We start from the raw sequence: 24,476 nt of genomic DNA, 5'->3' as shown, positions 1-24,476 counted from the left end.
AATTATGGCTTCCCAAAGTAACCTATCTCGGGCATGTCATCTCTAAGGATGGTATTGCCGTCAACCCTGAACGAGTCCAGGCTATTCTTGATTGGACTCCTCCGAAGAATGTTAAGCAAGTCAGAAGTTTTCTCGGTCTCGCCAGTTATTGCCGTCGATTCGTCGAGAACTTCTCCAAGATTGCCAGGCCTCTGACTAACCTATTGCATAAGGGCGTCAAGTTCCAATGGACAGATAAATGTCAGGAAAGTTTCCAGGCACTCAAGGACAAGTTAACTTCTGCCCCAGTACTAGCTCCTCCTGATACTAAGAAGGACTTCGTCATTTACTGCGACGCTTCCCGTCAAGGACTAGGTTGTGTCCTAATGCAAGAGCGCAAAGTGGTTGCTTATGCCTCTCGGCAATTGCGCCCTCACGAAGAGAACTACCCAGTTCACGACCTCGAACTTGCTCCTGTCATTCATGCACTAAAACAGTGGCGACATTACCTACTCGGTAATCGTTGCGAGATCTTCACTGACCACCAAAGTCTGAAGTATCTGTTTACTCAGCCAGACCTGAACCTCCGTCAGCAGAGATGGATGGAGACTGTTGCAGATTTTGATTTGGGTATTTCCTATACCCCAGGCAAGGCTAATGTAATGGCTGATGCCTTGAGCCGCAAGTCTTACTGCAACCACCTCCAGGTTCACAAAGTTCAGCCCTCACTTGTTGAAGAATTCAGAAAGCTAAACCTCCATATTGTTCCTCCGGGTGCACTCGCTCCCCCTCCTCCGGAGTTCCGCGAGATGAATCTCCGTGTTGTTTCCCAGGGTTCCCTCTATACCCTGGCTATTGAACCCGATCTCGTGGGCACCATAAAGACAATGCAGGGATTTGACTCTGAAGTCTACAAGATTAAGCAAGACCTCAAAGAAGGAAGTTCCTCATCCTTCACTATTGCTGATGATGGCGCCTTGTACTTCAAAGGCCGCCTAGTGGTGCCGTGTACGAAGGAAAACCTGAATATGACTCAGGAGGTTATGAAAGAAGCTCATGATACGCCTCTATGTATCCATCCTGGTAGTACGAAGATGTATCAAGACATTCGTCAGAGATTCTGGTGGTCTAACATGAAGCAAGACATTGCTCGTTATGTTGCTGAATGTGACGTTTGCCGTCGTATCAAAGCAGAACATCAAAGGCCTGCTGGAACTCTGCAACCTATCTCTATTCCTGAATGGAAATGGGACCATGTTGAAATGGACTTCGTTACTGGATTTCCCAAATCGCAAAAGGGTAATGATGCTATTCTTGTCGTCATTGACCGACTTTCTAAGGTGGCACATTTTCTGGCGGTCAAAGAAACGATCACTGCTAGTCAGCTTGCAACTCTCTACATGTCCAGAATTGTTTCACTTCACGGTATTCCACTGGTTATCAGTTCAGACCGTGGCAGCTTATTCACTTCAAGATTCTGGGCAAGTTTCCAAGAAGCTATGGGCACTCATCTGTCTTTCAGCACTGCTTTTCATCCTCAGTCACAAGGGCAAGTTGAACGTGTCAACCAAGTTCTCGAAGACATGCTTCGAGCTTGTGTTATTTCCTTCGGCAAGAAATGGGAGGAATCTCTCCCGTATGCTGAGTTCTCTTATAATAATAGCTATCAAGCTAGTCTGAAGATGGCCCCCTTCGAAGTGTTATATGGACGAAAGTGCCGAACCCCTCTGAACTGGTCAGAAACGGGGGAACGTCCACTCTTTGGTCCGGATATTATCCAACATGCCGAAGAGCAAGTCCGCATTATTCGCGAGAATCTCAAGACTGCTCAGTCACGTCAGAAGAGTCAGTATGACCGTCATCATAAAGACATGGTCTATCAACCTGGAGAAAAGGCCTATCTTCGCGTTACACCAATGAAGGGTGCTCACCGCTTCGGGATCAAGGGCAAGCTAGCTCCTCGCTATATTGGCCCATTCACTATTCTGGAAAGGCGTGGAAAAGTGGCATATCAACTGGAGCTTCCGTCGAACCTTTCTCAGGTTCACGATGTGTTCCACGTGTCACAACTCCGACGCTGCTTCAAGGACCCAATCCGAGCAGTGGACCATGAAGTGCTCGAATTGCAACAGGACCTCTCCTATAAAGAGCATCCGGTCTGCATTCTCGATCAAGCTGAACGCCGCACACGCCAGAAGGCGATCAAGTTCCTCAAGGTCCAGTGGTCGAACCACTCTGAAGACGAAGCCACTTGGGAACGTGAGGATCACCTGCGTGATGAATACCCTGCACTGTTTCCTTCTACCTCCTAAATCTCGGGACGAGATTTCTTGTAGTGGAGGAGATTTGTAACGCCCGGATAATTAGACTACAGTAATCCCTTGCTAATGATACCACGTCACCTCGATTACTGTTGATAATCTCGCGTTAGTTCAAAACTAATTCAAATTCAAATTGAATTAAAAGCAAACATCAAAAGTTTTCAAACTTTAGAACTAAAATGTCCAAGTTGTAGAAAATAAATCATAAATAATATTGATGCAGAAACCACATTTTTGTAAAGTGTTTAAATGCACTAAGGTAATTAAAGCAGCAGCAAAACATTTAATTAATACCTTTTTCAAATAATAAAATATTAAACCATTTTATTTAGCTGTCCAAATTAATGTGGCAGTGTTGTATTCCTAAATACTAATTTAGGTGTTGAAATTAAATTTTACAAAAACTAAATTAAATTAATTATTAAGAGAAACAGAAAAGAAAATTATGAAAAGATAAAAGGAAAGCAAACAAAAAAAGGGAACCAGCAGCCCCCGGCCCAACTGGGCCATGTCCCAGCCAGGCCGGCCCAACCCAGCGCCCTACTAGGCCACCCCGACCCCCTGGTCAAACCCTAACCCCATCCCACTCCCCACTCGCCCCCACGTCTCTCTCTCGTCCCCCTCCCGATCCGATCTGGATCGGGGCGACGACCCCGACGACCGCGCCCCGTTCGCTACCGCTCGAGGGCCTCCTCAACTCGCCGGACCGCTCCGCCGTCGCCGGAGCCCTTCCCCGCCATCCTGCATCCCCTGCGCTACACCGGACCTCCTCGTCCTCCTCCCCGAGTGGCTCCCCGCGCACCGCTGCCAAGTCCCTACAAACCCGATGTGAGCGCGCGCCTTTCCCCCTCTGCTCCCGTCGCCGGATCCGGCCGCGCCCGCGTACCCCCCCTCCCCTCGCGCCTCCTCCGCTCGGCCGGGGCCTCTTCCCCCCCCCCACCCCCCCCCCACCGCGCCAGGCCGTTCCGCCCTCGGCCCTCCCTCTCTCTTCCTCGCCCGCGACCGCGCGAGCCCCGCCGTGGCCGCGCACGCTGGCCCGCCGCTCGGAGGCCTCCCCTCCCTCGCCGGACCTCCCACACGGAGCTCCTCCTCGCCTCGGCACCGCTCGGGTAGCCCCATGCCGGCCGCGCCCCTTATCGCCACCACCGAGCCACGGCCCCGGCGAGCACGCCCGCGCCTGAGGGCCGCCGTCGCCGCCACGCCGGGTTGCGCACTGCCGCACCCCGCGCCTCCCCGTTCGCTCCCTGCTCATCCCGCTCCGGCAACGCCCACGTCTGCCGGGCCCCGCTGCCGCCCTTGCCTGCTCGACACCGCCGCTCGCCGGTACGGGCCGGTCCTCCCCCGACCTCGTCGGCCCCGCCCCGGGCTGTCGTGCCTGTCATCGCCCCGTGCGCCCTTGGGCGTGCGCCCGCTCGGGCTGGCGCTCGACGCCCATCTCCACCCCAGCACCCGTTAGCCCGAACCGCTGTGGCCCCTTTGGCCCAATGACACAAGGGCCCACGCCCCAGAACTTTATTAAAAAAAATAAAAATGAAATAAATAAATAGATAATAATAATTAAATTAATTAACTAATTAACAAATTAATTAAGTTATTTAATCACAATTAGATTAACCTAATTAACTGATAGTTAATTAATCAAACAATGACAGTGGGGTCCACCCCCCTAATTAATTATGATTAGTTTAATTAATCTGTTAATTAAAATGTGTCACTGACCAGTGGGACCCACTAGTCAGGTTGACCAGTCAACTCTGTTGACTGCTGATGTCAACATGACATCATGCTGATGTCATTAAATCATTTTCGAATTAATTAAATAATTAATTAAATCCCAAAAATTAATAAAATCTTTAGAAAATCATATCTTTTAATCCGTAACTCGGATTAAAATATTTTCAACATGAAAGTTGCTCAGAACGACGAGACGAACCCGGATACGCAGCCCGTTCGTCCACCACACACCTCTAACATACCAAACACGCAACTTTCCCCCTCCGGTTCATCTGTCCGAAAACGCGAAACACCGGGAATACTTTCCCGGATGTTTCCCCCCTTCGTTGGTATCACCTACTACCGCGTTAGGGCACACCGAACACCGCGTATTGCCTTGATATATTTTGTGGTGCTTTGTTTGCTCTGTATTCATTATTTCTTCCCCCTCTTCTCTCCGGTAGACTACGAGACCGACGCTGCTGCTGTCCAGTTCGACTACGGAGTTGACGACCCCTCTCTCTTGCCAGAGCAACCAGGCAAGCCCCCCCCCCCCTTGATCACCAGATATCGCCTATTCTACTCTATACTGCTTGCATTAGAGTAGTGTAGCATGTTACTGCTTTCTGTTGATCCTATTCTGATGCATAGCCTGACATTGTTGCTACACCTGTTGATACCTTACCTGCAATCCTAAATGCTTAGTATAGGATGCTAGTTTATCATCATTGGCCCTACATTCTTGTCAGTCTGCCTTGCTATACTATTGGGCCGTGATCACTCGGGAGGTGATCACGGGTATATACTATACATACATACATACTATACAGATGGTGACTAAAGTCGGGTCAGCTCGAAGAGTACCCGCGAGTGATTCACGGATTGGGGGCTGAAAGGACCTTTGTCCCGACGGCCCTCTGTGTGGATCTTTGTGGCGGAGCGACAGGGCAGGTTGAGACCGCCTAGGAGAGAGGTGGGCTTGGCCCTGGTCGGCGTCTGCGGTTGCTTCATAATAACACGCTTAACGAGATCTTGGTATTTGATCTGAGTCTGGCTACGAGCCTATACGCACTAACCATCTACGTGGGAGTAGTTATGGGTATCCCGACGTCGTGGTATCAGCCGAAGCACTTCAGACGTCAGCGACGGAGCGGCGCGCGCCGAATTGGACTGGAACGCCACTAGGCTAGGTCTGCTTTCGGCCGCGTACGCAACGTGCAGGTGTGCTATGGGCGATGGGCCCAGACCCCTGTGCGCTTAGGTTTAGACCGGCGTGCTGGCCTCTCTGTTGAGCCTAGGTGGGGCTGCGACGTGTTGATCTTCCGAGGCCGGGCATGACCCAGGAAAGTGTGTCCGGCCAAATGGGATCGAGCGTGTTGGGCTATGTGGTGCACCCCTGCAGGGAAGTTAATCTATTCGAATAGCCGTGATCTTCGGTAACAGGACGACTTGGAGTTGTACCTTGACCTTATGACAACTAGAACCGGATACTTAATAAAACACACCCTTCCAAGTGCCAGATACAACCGGTGGTCGCTCTACCTCAGGGATATGAGGAGGGGATCGCCGGGTAGGATTATGCTATGAGATGCTATTTGGAGATGCTACTTGGAGGACTTCAACCTACTCTCTTCTACTTGATGCAAGACGGTGGCTGCGAGAAGCGTAGTCTTCGACAGGATTAGTTATCCCCCTCTTATTCTGGCATTCTGCAGTTCAGTCCACTGATATGGCCTCCTTGCACATATACCCATGCATATGTAGTGTAGTTCCTTGCTTGCGAGTACTTTGGATGAGTACTCACGGTTGCTTCCTCCCCCCTTTTTCCCGTTTCCTTTCTTTCTGGTTGTCGCAACCAGATGCTGGAGTCCAGGAGCCAGACGCCACCGTCGACGACGACCCCTACTACACCGGAGGTGCCTACTACTACGTGCTGCCCGCTGACGACGACCAGGAGTAGTTAGGAGGATCCCAGGCAGGAGGCCTGCGCCTCTTTCGATCTGTATCCCAGTTTGTGCTAGCCTTCTTAAGGCAACTTGTTTAACTTATGTCTGTACTCAGATATTGTTGCTTCCGCTGACTCGTCTATGATCGAGCACTTGTATTCGAGCCCTCGAGGCCCCTGGCTTGTATTATGATGCTTGTATGACTTATTTTATTTGTAGAGTTGTGTTGTGATATCTTCCCGTGAGTCCCTGATCTTGATCGTACACATTTGCGTGCATGATTAGTGTACGATCGAATCGGGGGCGTCACAGTCACCTCCATAAACGAGAAACATATCCTTAGTCCTTTTCAGGTACTTCGGGATATTCTTGACCGCTGTCCAGTGTTCCATGCCGGGATTACTTTGGTACCTTGCTACCAAACTTACGGCAAGGTTTACATCAGGTCTGGTACACAGCATGGCATACATAATAGACCCTATGGCCGAGGCATAGGGGATGACACTCATCTTTTCTCTATCTTCTGCCATGGTCGGGCATTGAGCCGAGCTCAATTTCCCACCTTGCAACACAGGCAAGAACCCCTTCTTGGACTGATCCATATTGAACTTCTTTAATATCTTATCAAGGTATGTGCTTTGTGAAAGACCTATGAGGCGTCTCGATCTATCTCTATAGATCTTGATGCCTAATATATAAGCAGCTTCTCCATGGTCCTTCATTAAAAAACACTTATTCAAGTAGGCCTTTATGCTGTCCAAAAGTTCTATATCATTTCCCATCAACAGTATGTCATCCACATATAATATGAGAAATGCCACAGATCTCCCACTCACTTTCTTGTAAACGCAGACTTCTCCATAAGTCTGCATAAACCCAAACGCTTTGATCATTTCATCAAAGCGAATGTTCCAACTCCGAGATGCTTGCACCAGCCCATAGATGGATCGCTGGAGCTTGCATACCTTGTTAGCATTCTTAGGATCAACAAAACCTTTCGGTTGCATCATATACAATTCTTCCTTAAGATAGCCGTTAAGGAATGTCGTTTTGACGTCCATTTGCCATATCTCATAATCATAGAATGCGGCAATTGCTAACATGATTCGAACGGACTCCAGCTTCGCTACGGGTGAGAAAGTCTCATTGTAGTCAACCCCTTGAACTTGTCGGTAACCCTTAGTGACAAGTCGAGCTTTATAGATGGTAACATTACCATCCGCGTCTGTCTTCTTCTTAAAGATCCATTTATTTTCTATCGCTCGCCGATCATCGGGCAAGTCTGTCAAAGTCCATACTTTGTTTTCATACATGGATCCTATCTCGAATTGCATGGCTCCAAGCCATTTGTTGGAGTCTGGGCCCGCCATTGCTTCTTCATAGTTCGCAGGTTCACCGTTGTCTAAGGACAGGGTTGCCATACCATTCTGGTGTGGGACGTGTCCTTGTGGACCTACGAAGTTTAGTAGCAACTTGATCCGAAGTACCTTGATCATCATCATTAACTTCCTCTCTAGTCGGTGCAGGCACCACAGGAACATCTTCTCGGGCTGCACTACTTTCTGGTTCAAGAGGTAGTACTTCATCAAGTTCCACTTTCCTCCCACTTACTTCTTTCAAAAGAAACTCTTTCTCCAGAAAGGACCCGTTCTTGGCAATGAAGATCTTGCCTTTGAATCTGAGGTAGAATGCAATGGTTTCCTTAGGGTATCCTATGAAGATGCATTTTTCCGACTTGGGTTCGAGCTTTTCAGGTTGAAGTTTCTTGACATAAGCATCGCATCCCCAAACTTTTAGAAACGACAGCTTAGGTTTCTTCCCAAACCATAATTCATACGGTGTCGTCTCAATGGATTTAGACGGTGCCCTATTTAAAGTGAATGTAGCTGTATCTAAAGCGTATCCCCAAAATGATAGCGGTAAATCAGTAAGAGACATCATAGATCGCACCATATCTAATAGAGTGCGATTACGATGTTCGGACACACCGTTACGCTGAGGTGTTCCAGGCGGCGTGAGTTGTGAAACAATTCCACATTTCCTTAAGTGCATACCAAACTCGTGACTTAAATATTCTCTCCCCACGATCTGATCGTAAGAACTTTATTTTTCTGTCACGTTGATTCTCCACCTCATTCTAAAATTCCTTGAACTTTTCAAAGGTCTCAGACTTGTGTTTCATCAAGTAGACATACCCATATCTACTTAAGTAATCAGTGAGGGTGAGAACATAACGATAGCCACTGCAAGCCTCGGTGCTCATTGGACCGCACACACCAGTATGTATAATTTCCAATAAGTTGGTTGCTTGCTCCATTGTTCCGGAGAACGGAGTCTTGGTCATTTTGCCCATCAGGCATGGTTCGCACGTGTCAAATGATTCATAATCAAGAGACTCCAAAAGTCCATCTGCATGGAGCTTCTTCATGCATTTGACACCAATGTGACCAAGGCGGCAGTGCCACAGGTATGTGGGACTATCATTATCAATCTTACATTTTTTGGTATTCACACTATGAATATGTGTGTCACATCCCTAGTCCTGGCCTGACCTATGTTTGCTTCCATGTGTGCATCATGTTTAAATTTTTGAAACTTGAACTGAGGAATTTTGGAAGCCTCAAAAACTTAAATAAAAGAGGGGCAAAGAACCCTGGAAAATGCATTCAATGTTTCCAAAATGGCCTTAAATAATGTTGGTTATATTTTGGCAAGGGTTTTGCACCAAACCAAAAATAATGAACATTTTGAGGAATATTTTGAGCACTGAATTTAAATCATTATCTTATTTGCATTTGGAATTATATTCATAACTCGTATAGAATATATTTCCAAATACCCTGAAACATTTTATGTGCTTTTGGAAAAGTCCATTAAGCAACATAAATATATTCAGAGGAATTTTGACACTGGTTTGGAATTGTTCTAAATTCAAACAGTGGCAAAACAAATTGAAAAAAAATAAATAAAACAGAACAGAAATAAAACAGAGCACCTCACCTGGACTCACCTGTCGCGGCCCAGCTGGCCAGCCCATCTGGCCGGCCCAGCCCAGCGCCTCCCCCTGTCGTCTTCCTCCTCGCCAGAAGGACCGAGGCGTGGCGCGCGCCCGAGAGGCCTCGGCCACCTCCTGCTTCCCCTGGCCACCTCCTGCTTCCTCCTCGATGCCCCGGTGACGCCACGCGCCTCCCTCGACCCTCTCTCACTCTCTCGTGTCTCTCCCTCCGTCCCTATCCTCCTCTGCTCCCTCTCTCTCGCCCGGACCGAACGGAGCCGCCGCCACCGACGAGCTCCCTCGCGGCCACCGCCACCCCCTCTCCTCTCCGACGCGCTCCCGAGCTCCGCCGGTCCTCCCTCGTCCTCCTCGTCGTCTCGTGTGACCAGAAGAGCCCCTGGATGCCGCTAGCCTCGCCGTTCCCCCCCCCCTCGGCCACCGAGGATAGCCGTCGTCAAATTCGTCGCCGTTCGGCCTTCCCCGAGCCCGCCGTCCACCTCTACGGGATCCACGTGAGCTCCTCCGTCGTTTCCCCCTCTCCCCTGACTCGTTTTCTTCCTCTAACACCGACAACCGTCGGAGCCGAGAGCTCTTCGCCGCCGGCCATGTCGCCGCCGTAGCCACGGTTGCCTAGAGCTGCAACCGAGCACGCAGCCGTGCTCAGTGCACCCCCAGGAGGCCATAGCACCCATCCGCACCCTCTGCTGTGCTTCCTAACGCCGACTCCGAGCTCACCCGAACTCCGGCCGCCGCCGAAGTCGACGCTGCGCTCGACTCAGGCCACGTCTCACCCTCCCGATGCTACCAATGGATGCGCGCAAACGCCAGCAAGCTAACGCCGCGACCAGCTCGTCCTCTTGTGCACCATAGCGCTACGCCGCCCGAACCCGTAGCTCCGGCCGCCGTCGTTCTGGTCGCCGCCGTCGACCCCGGCCTCCCTGTGCCCAGCTGCGTGCGCCCCTAGACGCGCGGGAGCACAGGCTCCCTCTTGGTGCCCTCAGGGTGCCCAACCGCAGCCTGTAGCGCCGCCCCGACCATCTCCGGCGAGTTCCCGCCGCTGTTGTGGTCGCCGGCGTCACCTGCTGACGTGGCGCCGGTTAATTAGTGCTAATAACCCCGCTAAACACCCCCAGAGCCACTGCCATGTGGGCCCTTGCACTTAATTAGGTTAATATAATTATTCTGTTAAATTAGTGTTAGTGCCGTGGACCCCACGTGTCAGCTTTGACTCTGGCCCAGTCATTGTTGACCGGTCCCACCTGTCATTCACTCAATCCAGACCTGAGTCACTGACCAGTGGGCCCCACTGGTCAGGTTTGACCAGCAGCAGCGTTTGTTGACCTGCTGACGTCATAGTGACGCAATGCTGACGCAATAAGTATTTTCTGGATTTATTTTTATTCAGGAAATTCCAGAAAATTGTAAAAACTTCTAAAAATCATAGAAATTCAACCGTAACTCCAAATTAAATAATTTATATATGAAAAATTATCAGAAAAATTCAAGGAATCCATCTGTACCATTTTCATGCATGTTAGAACAACTTATAGATGCTGTTTAGCACAAATCATATTAATGGCATTTAAACTCTCACATATGGAGTTTGAATTTGAATCTTGTATTCAAACCAACCCCATTTAACGTGTTGCTAGATGCATTAGCCCAAAACACATTCATATTGCCATGTCATAGCATGCATCATATTGTGCATTCCGATAGACGTGTTTCTTCTGTGTTTGCCGGTGTTGTTCTCCCTCGGTAGACGTTGTACCGACGATGTGATCGTTGACACTGATGAAGACTCAATGTTATCTTCAGAAGTGCCAGGCAAGCAAAACCCCCTTGTTCATTCCGATAAAATCCCACTCTCTCGCTCCTGCTCTCTTTTAATGCATTAGGACAACACCAATTCATCTGTTACTTGCTGCGGTAGCTGAACCCCTTTATCCTTGCATGACCTGTCATTGCCACAGTAAATAGATGAAACCCACTAGCATGAGTAGGAGTTGTTTGAGCCCTGTTGTGCCTACTCATTCATGCTTGTTTGTCATGCCTGCTACTGCTTAGAGTTGAGTCAGGTCTGATTCATCGGGGATGAATCAGAGGTGTGTGAACATGTCCTACTGTGTGTGAGCTAAGTGTGTGAATACGATTTGGTAAAGGTAGCGGTGAGAGGCCATGTAGGAGTACATGGTGGGTTGTCTCATTGCAGCCGTCCTCAGGAACTGAGTTCTGTGTTTGTGATCCATGATTCAGCTACTACCATGCATTGGGCCCGAAACCAATGGACCCTCTCGGCTTCTTGATCACCCTTGTCCTCTGTCCAGGAGTTGCAAGTAGTTTCTGGTGTTTGTAGTATGCTGGAGGCCGTGCGCAGCGCTGACCGTAGGGGTGGGCTGTGATGCGGTAGGCACGTGGCCGGGTAAACCGGGCGCCCGTTTGGTGTCACGGAACCCTGTACACATCGTTTGGGGCTGTGAGCGAAACTCCGGCCGGATCTCCTCATGGATGGAACCCGAATAGGCGATAAACCTGGACTAGAGACTCGAGTGTTTAGGTAGGCCGTGGCCGACACCCACGTTGGGCTTCCGCTTGAAGGTTGCCGAGTACATGTCGTGTAAACGGCGGTAAGTGGTGAGAGCGTGTGTGAAGAAGTACACCCCTGCAGGGTTAACATCATCTATTCGAATAGCCGTGTCCGCGGAAAAGGACTTCTGGGTTGCTTATATCAGTTCATAGACAAGTGAAAGTGGATACTCTAAAATACGCAAGATAAGCGTGAGTGCTATGGATGGCGTTCTCGTAGGGAGACGGGAGCGGATCCATAGTGGTGTATTGATATGGTGAATATGTGGACTCGTGTGCGCCACCTCAAAAGAGTTACTCGCAATCGTAGTTTAGGATAGCCACCGAGTCAAAGCTGGCTTGCTGCAGTTAAACCCCACCACCCCTTTGTTGATAATGATGCATATGTAGTTAGTTCTGATGTAAGTCTTGCTGGGTACATTTGTACTCACGTTTGCCTATTTTATGTTTTTGCAGAGAGACTTCGGTCTCGCTAGTAGTTCCGCGTGGACTTCGACGTTTAGCTTGTTACCTCAGCTACGATCTTGTGCCCTCGGTAGGATCTGATAGATAGTCAGGCTTCTCAGCCTTTTCATTTATAGATGTTTGTACTCAGACATGATAGCTTCCGCTTGTGCTTTGACTTGTATGCTCTGAATGTTGGGTCGTGAGACCCCTGTTTGTAATATCTCGCTCCTCGGAGCCTATTGAATAAATACTTGAGTTGTAGAGTCATGTTGTGATGCCATGTTGTGTTTGCACATATCGAGCATATTGTGTGTATGTTATTGAAATGCTTGGTATGTGTGGGATCTGACTATCTAGTTGTTTATCTTTAGTAGCCTCTCTTACCGGGAAATGTCTCCTAGTGTTTCCACCGAGCCATGGTAGCTTGCTACTGCTCCGGAACACTTAGGCTGGCCGGCATGTGTCCTTCTTCGTTCATGTGTCTGTCCCTTCGGGGAAATGTCACGCGATGAATACCGGAGTCCTGTTAGCCCGCTACAGCCCGGTTCACCGGAGTCCTGCTAGCCCAGTGCTACAGCCTGGATTCACTCGCTGATGACCGACACGTTCGATGCTGGGTCATGGATGCCTGTCCCTGTAAGTCTGTGCCACTTTGGGTTTACGACTAGCCATGTCAGCCCGGGCTCCTTATCATATGGATGCTAGCGACACTATCATATACGTGTGCCAAAAGGCGCAAACGGTCACGGGCAAAGGTAAGGCAACACCCGTGGGAATACCGTGCGTGAGGCCGCAAAGTGATATGAGGTGTTACATGCTAGATCGATGTGGCATTGAGTCGGGGTCCTGACAATGTGTAACATCACGTTCGAGATTCATTAAGAATAAACCATTGACCAGCGGAGCATGACCATAAAACATATCTCTCATATAAATAGAACAACCATTATTCTCGGATTTCAATGAGTAGCCATCTTGCATTAAACGAGATCCAGATACAATGTTCATGCTCAAAGCTGGCACTAAATAACAATTATTGAGGTTTAAAACTAATCCCGTAGGTAAATGTAGAGGTAGCGAGCGGACGGCGATCACATCGACCTTGGAACCATTCCCGACGCACATCGTCACCTCGTCCTTCGTCAGTCTCCGCTTATTCCACAGCTCCTGTTTTGAGTTACAAATATGAGCAACCACACCGGTATCAAATACCCAGGAGCTAGTACAAGTACTGGTAAGGTACACATCAATAACATGTATATCACATATACCTTTGGTGTTGCCGGCCTTCTTGTCCGCTAAGTACTTGGGGAAGTTCCGCTTCAAGTGACCATTTCCCTTGCAATAAAAGCACTCAGTCTCAGGTTTGGGTCCTTGCTTTGGCTTCTTCTCGGATACTGGCTTACCGGGCGCGACAACTCCCTTGTCGTCCTTCTTGAAGTTCTTTTTACCGTTGCCTTTCTTGAAACTAGTGGTTTTATTGACCATCAACACTTGATGTTCCTTTTTGATCTCCACCTCCGCTGATTTCAGCATTGAAAATACCTCAGGAATGGTTTTTCACCATCCCCTGCATATTGTAGTTCATCACAAAGCTCTTGTAGCTAGGTGGGAGCGACTGAAGGATTCTGTCAATGACCGCGTCATCTGTGAGGTTAACTCCCAGCTGAGACAGGCGGTTGTGCAACCCAGAGATTTTGAGTATGTGCTTGCTGACAGAACTATTCTCCTCCATCTTACAACTGTAGAACTTGTCGGAGACTTCATATCTCTCGACCCGGGCATGAGCTTGGAAAACCATTTTCAGCTCTTGGAACATCTCATATGCTCCGTGCTGCTCAAAACGCTTTTGGAGCCCCGGTTCTAAGCTGTAAAGCATGCCGCACTGAACCAGGGAGTAATCATCACTACGCGATTGCCAGGTGTTCATAACGTCTTGAGTTGCTGGGAAAACGGGTGCTTCACCTAGCGGTGCATCTAGGACATATGATCTTTTGGCAGCTATGAGGATGATCCTCAAGTTCCCAGTCCGTATAGTTGCTACCATCGTCTTTCAGCTTGGTTTTCTCTAGGAACGCGTTGAAGTTGAGGGCAACATTAGCGTGGGCCATTTGATCTACAAGACATATTGCAAAAGTTTTAGACTAAGTTCATGATAATTATGTTTATCTAATCAAATTATTTAATGAACTCCCACTCAGATAGACATCCCTCTAGTCATCTAAGTGATACATGATCCAAGTCAACTAGGCCGTGCCCGATCATCACGTGAGACGGACTAGTCATCATCGATGAACATCTTCATGTTGATCGTATCTTCTATACGACTCATGTTCGACCTTTCGGTCTCTTGTGTTCCGAGGCCATGTCTGTACATGCTAGGCTCGTCAAGTCCACCTAAGTGTTTTGCATGTGTAAATCTGGCTTACACCCGTTGTATGTGAACGTTAGAATCTATCACACCCGATCATCACGTGGTGCTTTGAGACAACGAACTTTCACAACGGTGCACAGTTAGGGCGAACACTTCCTTGAAATTATTATGAGGGATCATCTTATTTATGCTACCATCGTTCTAAGCAAATAAGATGCAAAAACATGATAAACATCACATGCAATCAAATAGTGACATGATATGGCCAATATCATTTTGCTCCTTTTGATCTCCATCTTCGGGGCACCATGATCATCATCATCACCGGCATGACACCATGATCTCCATCATCGTGTCTCCATGAAGTTGTCTCGCCAACTATTACTTCTACTACTATGGCTAATGGGTTAGCAATAAAGTAAAGTAATTACATGGAGTTATTCATTGACACACAGGTCATACAATAAATAAAGACAACTCCTATGGCTCCTGCCGGTTGTCATACTCATTAACATGCAAGTCGTGATTCCTATTACAAGAACATGATCAATCTCATACATCACATATGTTTCATTCATCACATCCTTTATGGCCATATCACATCACATGACATATGCGACAAAAACAAGTTAGACGTCCTCTAATTATTGTTGCAAGTTTTTACGTGGCTGCTATAGGTTTGTAGCAAGAATTTTTCTTACCTACGCCAAAAACCACAACGTGATATGCCAATTGCTATTTACCCTTCATAAGGACCCTTTTCATCGAATCTGACCCAACTAAAGTGGGAGAGACAGACACCCGCTAGCCACCTTATGCAACTAGTGCATGTCAGTCGGTGAAACCTGTCTCACGTAAGCGTACGTGTAAGGTCGTTCCGGGCCGCTTCATCCCACAATGCCGCCGAAACAAGATAAGACTAGTAGTGGCAAGTAAATTGATAAAATCGATGCCCACAACAAACTTGTGTTCTACTCGTGCATAGAAACTACGCATAGACCTAGCTCATGATGCCACTGTTGGGGATCGTTGCAGAAATTGAAATTTTTCTACGCATCACCAAGATCAATCTATGGAGTAACTAGCAACGAGAGAGAGAGGAGTGCATCTTCATACCCTTGAAGATCGCGAGACGGAAGCGTTGCAAGAACGCGGATGAAGGAGTCGTACTCGAAGCGATTCAGATCGCGGGTGGATTCCGATCTTAGCGCCGAACAACGGCACCTCCGTGTTCAACACACGTACAGCCCGGTGACGTCTCCCGCGCCTTGATCCAGCAAGGAGGAGGGAGAGGTTGAGGAAGATGGCTCCAACAGCAGCACGACGGCGTGGTGGTGATGGAGTGGCAGTTCTCCGGCAGGGCTTCGCCAAGCTCGCGCGGAGGAGGAGAGGTGTTGGGGAGGGGAGGGGCTGCGCCTTGGATGTGGTGCTGCAGCCCTCCCCTCACCCCTCTATTTATAGGGAGAAGGGGGCCGGCCCCTCTAGATGGGATCTAGAGGGGGGGCAAGGGGGAGGGGGCTTGCCCCCTAAGCAAGGGGGGCGCCCCCCTTAGGGTTCCCCCCAACCCTAGGGGGGGCAGCCCACTTAGGGGCTGGTTCCCTTCCACCTACAGCCCATAAGGCCCTCCGGGACAGGTGGCCCCTCCCGGTGGACCCCTGAACCCCTCTGGTGGTCCCGGTACAATACCGGTATACCTCCGAACATTTCTGGCGACTGTATGATGACTTCCCATATATAAATCTTCACCTCCGGACCATTCCGAAACTCCTCGTGACGTCTGGGATCTCATCCGGGACTCCAAACAACATTCGGTAATCACATACAGATCTTCCTTATAACCCTAGCGTCATCGAACCTTAAGTGTGTAGACCCTACGGTTCGGGAATCACGCAGACATGACCGAGACAGCTCTCCAGCCAATAACCAACAGCGGGATCTGGATACCCATGTTGGCTCCCACATGTTCCACGATGATCTCATCGGATGAACCAAGATGTCGAGGATTCAATTAATCCCGTATACAATTCCCTTTGTCAATCGATACGTTACTTGCCCGAGATTCGATCGTCGGTATCCCAATACCTCGTTCAATCTCGTTACCGGCAAGTCACTTTACTCGTTCCGTAATGCATGATCCCGTGACTAACCACTTAGTCACATTGAGCTCATTATGATGATGCATTACCGAGTGGGCCCAGAGATACCTCTCCGTCATGCGGAGTGACAAATCCCAGTCTTGATTCGTGCGAACCCAACAGATACTTTCGGAGATACCTGCAGTGCACCTTTATAGTCACCCAGTTACGTTGTGACATTTGGTACACCCAAAACACTTCTACGGTATCTGGGAGTTGCACGATCTCATGGTCTAAGGAAATGATACTTGACATTAGAAAAGCTTTAGCAAACAAACTACACGATCTTTTGCTATGCTTAGGATTGGATCTTGTCCATCACATCATTCTCCTAATGATGTGCTCCCGTTATCAATGACATCCAATGTCCATAGTCAAGAAACCATGACCATCTGTTGATCAACGAGCTAGTCAACTAGAGGTTCACTAGGGACATGTTGTGGTCTATGTATTCACACATGTATCACGGTTTTCGGTCAATACAATTACAGCATGAATAGTAGACAATTATCATGAACAAGGAAATATAAAAATAATCATTTTATTATTGCCTCTAGGGCATATTTCCAACAAAGGGAGCTTGGGCGAGGCGAAGCATCCCTGAACGGTCGGGTCCGCCTTGTAGGTTGCGAGGGAGGCCGCAACGAGTGCACTGGCCAGAGCTGGAGGTGCCGCCAGAGACGGCGCCACAGTCGCGAGCATTGGGCCGTCACAGACGCGGGAACAGATAGGAACACAGCCATCGCAAGGGCATGCCTTCGAGGGAAAGAAGAGAGAGGGCGTCTTGGTGATTTCAGATCTAGTCCCAGCGGCAGCAGAGGGCGTCATGGGGAGGAGATAGGAAGATGCCGTCGGGGACGGTCTGCCCATGAGCAAGCTCCACACCCTCGTGTTTCTTTGCATGTTGTAGAGTGGCTTTTGGATGCAGGTTATGGTTTGAATTGACGACATCTGGAGATGGTGAATCATGTGCCGAGTTCATGGTTCGTGGTTGGCAGATACGATTTTCTCCTCCGATGTCTTAGTTGTGCGGGGCATCAAATATGGAGTTTGATGGCATGTCTAGGGTGTTGCCTATTCGTTCAACGATAATGGTCTCGCTTGTGGTGAGCCACCTTGAAGATCCGCAAAGCTGAATATTGGCGATGGAGCCGCGTCGAACTCGGATGAGAAGTTGATCCGTTATTTGTTCCTTTTGATGGCTGCTATGGTGGTGCCGGAGGTATGTGACGGGCGCTGATGTCAAGTTCCGGGAATTCTTCGGTCTTATTGTAGTGTTCAATCTTGTCTGATATTTCTTTGTGCCAAGACGTTTTGCTATTTTTTCAGTTTTGTTAAGTCGGTGTCTACGTAGCTTGTACAGTTGTACTATGATCTTTTTATCTCATATAAATGTGACAAGTATTACCATTCAATTCTTTTTTACCATATATTGTATTCATTGGGTATATACATCGTACGGCCAAAAAGAGTCGTGCCACATGAATCCACGGCCAAAAGAGTCCAAGACGACGTCTCTGGATTCAGGTTCGGATTATTCGTGCACGCCGCTGTGCCGCTTACCGCCCGTGACACGGATGCTCGTACGGTGTCCGTCTCTGCAGCCAACGCACGTCTCCTGTCGTCTCGTCCTCGTCTTCCTTCCTCCTCCCCAATCGGCAACCGCGGATTCCTCCTCGATAGATCCGGCAGGCGCACAGGCGACGGTCTCGAGCTGCGACAGAAGGCGCCATGGGGCTCTGGGACTCGCTCCTCAACTGGCTCCGAAGGTTCCCGTCTACCTCTCTCCCCCCTTCCTTTTCGCTCGATATTTTCGCGGTTCAGACGGGGCGGCCCCCCTCCCGTCGGAATTCCGGTTCCCCCTTCGATTCGATTTGACCGGTACTAGTATGGGTTTTTGCGGGACAGGTTTGGATGGATCGGATTTCCCTGGGCGGCGGGATGATGCGGCTGGGTCGGGGGTTGGAGTGGGTCTGTGCTCTGCGCAGTTAGATCCACGTTAGATCAAGCTAATGTAGAGCATACGCATTTAGAAGGTAGCCTTTGGTGTACTGACCTAGTATAAGCTTGTAGCAGTATCTTAATAGACACTCATGTAGTTAGGGTCTTTGAAGGGTAAAGGGAAATAATTTTGAACTTGATACTACTGTTTTTAAGAAGCGTGCCTTTGAAGAGTGTTCCACAATTCATTGCAATTTGATTTGAAGCCAATTAGGGCCTGTGTTGTTAAAAAGGAATGTTATCCTTGCCTTGTGGGCATCGGAGACCTGGAAGCTCCCTTTGTGAGAAGAAATTGCTGGAACTACTCATTTAGGTTGAATTTGCTACAGTAAAGGTTATAGGGTGAGCGTTTGGAGTTTTACTGTTAGGATCCAATCCTGAGTAATCTTCGCTGTTGTTCTTGATGTTCTTAACTGTCAGTTAGGTTGGTCCAGGTCATGTTGGTGAATCAGCTTGAGATCAAGTTTTACTACCCAGTTTAGTCAATGCTATATGGGTATCCTTACTCGACCAAATCATAAAACATGAAGATGTGCCAATAATTAATACTGAATTGTCTTTGAAGGATTTGACCAATCAATCAAAATTAACTCATGTCAGTAACATTTTTTCTTTCAGCCTGTTCTTTAAGCAGGAGATGGAGCTCTCCCTGGTTGGCCTACAGAATGCTGGGAAGACATCTCTAGTCAATTCAATTGCTGTACGCATCAACTCATACAACTTAAGCTATGCAACAATTTTTTTCTTTGTTGTCCTGATATTCATTCATGGCTGCTATGCTTCTCAGACCGGTGGATACAGCGAGGACATGATTCCAACTGTATGTATATCACTGCTTCTTGATGGATATTTTGAAGTATCTCGGTTATCTAAGTGACCTGAACTAAGGATGTTCATCTGCTGAAAACAGGTAGGCTTTAATATGCGGAAAGTCACCAAGGGAAATGTCACAATTAAACTTTGGGATCTTGGAGGGCAACGTAGATTCCGGACTATGTGGGAGCGCTACTGTCGTGGAGTTACGGCTATTCTGTAATGTCCCTTGCTTCTCAGAGATCTCGTATTTTGCACATCTGAAAACAAAATTTTGTGATAATATGATTTGTATGCCAATATGCAATAAATAACATCCAATCCGAAGGTAATCCCTGGTATGCTCGAAGGAGATATTACAGTATGATATGCAATTTTGTGATAATATGATTTGTATGCCAATATGTAATAAATAACATCCATTCTGTAATACTAGTTTATGATATGCTCGGTTTATTTCTTAGCCAGTCCAAACCTATTTGCTTAATATACTTATGCGAGGATCATTAGAGTCAGATTCCTAGTTCTTTCAAACTACTAATTCTACTGCTTAACTGTAGAATAATTGTAGATTGCTGAGTTGACGCTTTGTCCAAGGAGCTCAGTTATGTAGATACATCATATATTTTCCCTAGTAATGGCTGGAGGTGTAACCTCCTTTTCGAAAGAAAAATTGTCTAGTGATAATATTTGTTCTCTCATATGGGCATGTTATTCATGCATTTATCATGACCCTTTTTTGTTGTTACCAATATATTTTTTGTATCTCTACCTTAGGTGATACTAAATATGGAGTCACTAATGTGTTAACTTGATCATTTAATGGCAGATACGTTGTCGATGCTGCTGACCGGGATAGCGTTCCGATTGCTAAAAGTGAATTGCATGACCTGCTGACAAAACAATCTTTATCTGGGATCCCCTTACTTATCCTTGGCAACAAAATTGACAAGTCAGAGGCACTTTCTAAGCCGGCATTAGTTGATCAACTGTGAGTAAAAATGATGTTTTTCATATAGGATGGTGTACCTTTTTTCTTAATGATATTTCAACTGGGGTGCCTCTCCTTTCTGTTTTCAGAGGCCTGGAATCTATAAAGGACCGTGAAGTTTGCTGCTACATGATCTCTTGCAAGGACTCGGTGAACATAGATGTTGTCATTGATTGGCTCATCAAGCATTCCAAGACTGCAAATTAGGGTTGCTGTGTGTTTGTGCCCCCTTCACGTGTGCCGAGATGAATTTAGTTTGCACATCTCCGTTCTCATGATCTGGAAGGTGATGTAAAAGGTGACAGCCTTGTAATCTATGATACATCTTTGGTGTCACTGAGGAACAGTATGGAGTTTGACACTTGGGCCTCAAAATCTGTAATGCTCTGTAAATTCCTTAAATCTTTGATTGTTCTTTTGTGTGCAGATCATGTGTGTTATTCTTATTTCTTTGGCCTAGTTCTTTGCCGTTGAGTTCTCCTTAGTAAGCCTTTCCCTATTTTGGTGTTTATTTAGCCTAATTTGTGCTTAATTTTTCCCAGTAGAATATGAATAAGGCACAGCACAGCATAGTTCAGCAACAGCAAAGTAACCACAACACAACATAGTTCAGCAACTGGAAACATCAAAATCCTGTCGTGTTGTTTTCTCCGTCTAAAGCTGTAGCTCCCCTTTTTAAGGCCCTAATCGTTTCAAATGATTTTCACAGGAAATCTATAGGAAGTGGTGTTCCAGAGGAATTTACGCAAGATGGTCATTCGGACCAAAGGAAATGGTGATTTGATATCCTCTGGAATACTGTTCTGGCAACGTGATTCCTCAGGAAATGAAAAAAATCCAGCCCGGGGTCATGTTACGCGTATGTACAAGGCAAATCGATGGCTTTCTAAATAAACAATTCAGTAGGTAGGTGCTTTACGTGAGGGAAGCACCATGCAACCAAATAAAAAATGTAGAATCTTTCTTTCTTGGCATCTAACGGTGGAAGTCTTGCTCCGTTTTTTCTATGCTGTGTCGAATGTTATTGCTTTCTTTTCCCTCTGTTTTCGAATCCTTAAAGCATCTCCAGCCGCGCCCCCAACAAGGCCCCCAGGTGACTTTTCGACCGTCGGCGCCAAAAAATTGGCCCAATTGCGTTACCAGGGGTCCATTTTTTGCCGGCTCGAGTCGAAATTGGCGCAGCTTTTCCCCCGTTGCCCGACGCCATCACCAAGCCATCGTACTTCGCCGACGAGGTCGAGATCACGCGCGCCTCTCTCACCGACGCCGAGCGCTCCCTTCCCCAGTACGCCGCTGGCAACAATGCGGCTTGGGCGGCGTACTTCGAGCGCCGCCAGCAGCAATGGCTGGCGTCCACCAACGGGGCGCCGATGGTCGGCGGCACCAGGAACAGGGAGGGGCGCCACCCACTACTAGGAAAAGGGCTATAGATGGAATTGACACTAATGGCGCACCAGACATGTGGTGCGCCATTACTATATACTAATGACGCACCATGTGTTGGTACGCCATTAATGTCCAAATACTAATGGCGCACCACATCGCAGGTGCGCCATTAGTAAAAAAAAATTTAAATTTTTTTGTCAAAACTACTAATGGCGCACCGTGGCAGTGGTGCGCCATTACTAGTTGAACTAGTAATGGCGCACCATGCCACGGTGCGCCATTAGTAACTTGGCCACCACTTCCACCGAATGCACCCCCCCTGGATCGCCTTTTCAGTTTAAAAAAAATAAAAGAAAATGATGAAAATGTCAAAAAAATAAAAGAAAATAAGTTTCCCATGTGATATGTGGTCTAGTTGTTGGGAAAATTTGCAAATATGAATTTCGACTTCATTTGCAAAATCTCTCGAGAATTTGTAAAAATGAGCATAACTTTTGCATACTAACTCGGATGAAAAAGTTTTTTATATGAAAAATCATCTACTCGAAAAGTTACATACAAATTTAACCGGGGAAACCCCGTTAAACATTTTCAAAATCCTCAAAAACCTAACAGAAAAAAAGATACGGGGCTTTTAAGATCTGGAGAGGCGAAAAAATTCAAAAAAAAATTCAAACTCACTAATGGCGCACCTGCCCATGGTGCCCCATTAGTATCTTCCCGCCTTCAAAATTTAAAATAAGTCAAAAAAATAAAAAAAAATTACTAATGGCGCACCTGCCCATGGTGCGCCATTAGTATCTTCCCGCCTTCAAAATTCAAAATAAGTCAAAAAAATAAAAAAAAAGTTACTAATGGCGCACCGGCCCATGATGCGCCATTAGTATCTTCCCGCCTTCAAAATTCAAAATAAGTCAAAAAAATAATAAAAAAGTTAGTAATGGCGCACCTGCCCATGGTGCGCCATTACTATGTCGTATATATGGCTGGGTGCACCTCCTCCACTCCACCTCTCCTCCACTCCACCTCTCCTCCACTCCATCTCCTCCTCTCCTCTCCTCCACTCCATCTCCTCCTCTCCTCTCCTCCATTCCTTCTCCTCCTCTCCGGCGACCTCCTTCTCCTCTCTGGCGACCTCCTCCTCTTCCTCTCCGGCAACCTCCTCCTCCTCTCCGGCGACCTCCTCCTCTCCGGGAACCTCCTCCTCCCTCCTCTCCTCCCCTCCCCTCCCCTCCCCTCACGGTTTCTCCTCCCTCCTCTCCGGTGAGCTCCTCCTCCCTCCTCTCCTCCCATTCCCTCATGGTTTCTCCTTCCTCCTCTCTGATGCTTCGGTGAACTCCTCTCCGGCGACCTCCTCCTCCTCTCCGGCGATGTAGGCGAGCGCCTCTCCGGTGACCTCCTCCTCCTCCTCTCCGGCGAACTCCTCTCCGACAAAAGAACACGGCAAAAGAACGTACAAGATCCAAAAACAGGAACAAAATTTGAAATAATATCGTGCCAAAAAACGAGCAAAAAAAACTAGCAAAAAATGGGCAAAAAAGTCACGATCCAGATCCAAATTCAAAATTCAAAAATAGCAATGGTGCACGGTGGGGGTTAGACGGTGCGCCACTACTATTTTCCCGCCTTCAAAATTCAAAAATATTAATGGCGCACCGTGGCCTATACTAATGGCGCACTGTGGCCTATACTAATGGCGCACCAGTGGTGCACCGTTAGTATACCAGATACTAATGGCGCATCAGTGGTGCGCCATTAGTAAAAATTACTAATGGCGTGCTAGTAATGGCGCACCAGTGATGCGCCATTAGTAGGCAAAACTGGTGCGCCATTAGTAGGCCTTTTCCTAGTAGTGACCTCTGGTGGGGCGTCCCCGGCCGCTCCCTCGACGGCGTCCTTGCGCACCTCGAGGGCGGCAACAACCCACCGTTGGCGTACCCCCCGGCGAGGACGGCCGCCCCGACGCACCGCCGACGCGACGGGCAATGGGCATCGAGGAGGTTCGGCTCCTCCTCCTCCTCTTCCTCGTCGCGTTCTTCCTCCCACTCCTCCGGCACTCCATTGCTGCTCGGCGTCAAGGCCGAGCCCACGGCGGAGACGCCGCTCGGCCGGCGTACACGCAGCGCCAACATCGTCATCAGCGAGGGCGGCCGGCGCGCCTCCTCGTCGGCTCCCCCCCCCACGCTTCGTCAAGCCGAAGACGGAGCCGAGTCTCGCGCCGGTGAAGACGGAGCCGGGGCTGGCTCCAGTGAAGACAGAGCAGGGGCTGCTGGCGCCGGTGAAGGCGGAGCACGGCGAGGTCGAGCTCAACGACGACGCGACCCTTGAATGGGCGCGCTAAGACTCCCTGAAGATGGCGAGGGAGCGCCAGCGCGCCACCCTAGAGCGCTTCGCGCAGCGCCGCCGAGGCCGCGACAAAGGCGGCGTCGTCATCATCGACGAGAGCGACGACGACAACGACGCGCCGCCGCCGCCGCCACCAGCCGGGGAGGGGTCCAGCAGGGGCGCCCGAGTCAAGGAGGAGAAGGCCGACGATGGCGGCGATGACGGCGACTTCTCGGCCTTCAGCAAGTTTTTTTGACTAGTTTTTATATGTAATGGCGTGTTTTAGCCAAAATTTGCGAATATAAAAGCCCATGTTTGCCGAAAAGTGGCATGTTTCAGCCCAAGTTTGACTATTTGTTTTTTCACGCCTGGGGCCGGCGGCAGGGGGCCAACTCGCCCAGGCCCACTTTTTGCCCCGGGTCACCCCTAGGCGGCGATTTTAGACGTCCCCTGGGGGCCAACGG

At 48.5% G+C, this 24,476-nt stretch overlaps 1 protein-coding gene across 2 annotated transcripts; it reads left to right on the top strand.

Annotated features, from left to right (window-relative positions):
* The first annotated feature begins 18,005 nt into the window (after nucleotides 1-18,005).
* On the top strand, nucleotides 18,006-20,727 carry LOC123138149 (ADP-ribosylation factor-like protein 8c). Of its 2 annotated transcripts, XM_044558062.1 has the most exons (6): nucleotides 18,007-18,265; nucleotides 19,116-19,197; nucleotides 19,285-19,317; nucleotides 19,408-19,529; nucleotides 20,140-20,301; nucleotides 20,391-20,727. In XM_044558062.1, the coding sequence occupies exons 1-6, from the start codon at nucleotides 18,228-18,230 to the stop codon at nucleotides 20,506-20,508; spliced, it is 555 nt and encodes a 184-aa protein (XP_044413997.1). In that variant the 5' UTR covers nucleotides 18,007-18,227; the 3' UTR covers nucleotides 20,509-20,727. The 2 variants fall into 2 exon arrangements, with proteins under 2 accessions (XP_044413996.1, XP_044413997.1); XM_044558061.1 differs by having other exon boundaries at nucleotides 18,006-18,265; nucleotides 19,116-19,317.
* Nucleotides 20,728-24,476: the final 3,749 nt, after the last annotated feature.

Source organism: Triticum aestivum, chromosome 6B (assembly GCF_018294505.1).
Source record: "Triticum aestivum cultivar Chinese Spring chromosome 6B, IWGSC CS RefSeq v2.1, whole genome shotgun sequence".
NCBI classification, from domain to species: Eukaryota; Viridiplantae; Streptophyta; class Magnoliopsida; order Poales; family Poaceae; genus Triticum; species Triticum aestivum.
Note: the sequence above shows the minus strand (reverse complement) of the source record. Positions and strands in the feature narration are given on the sequence as shown.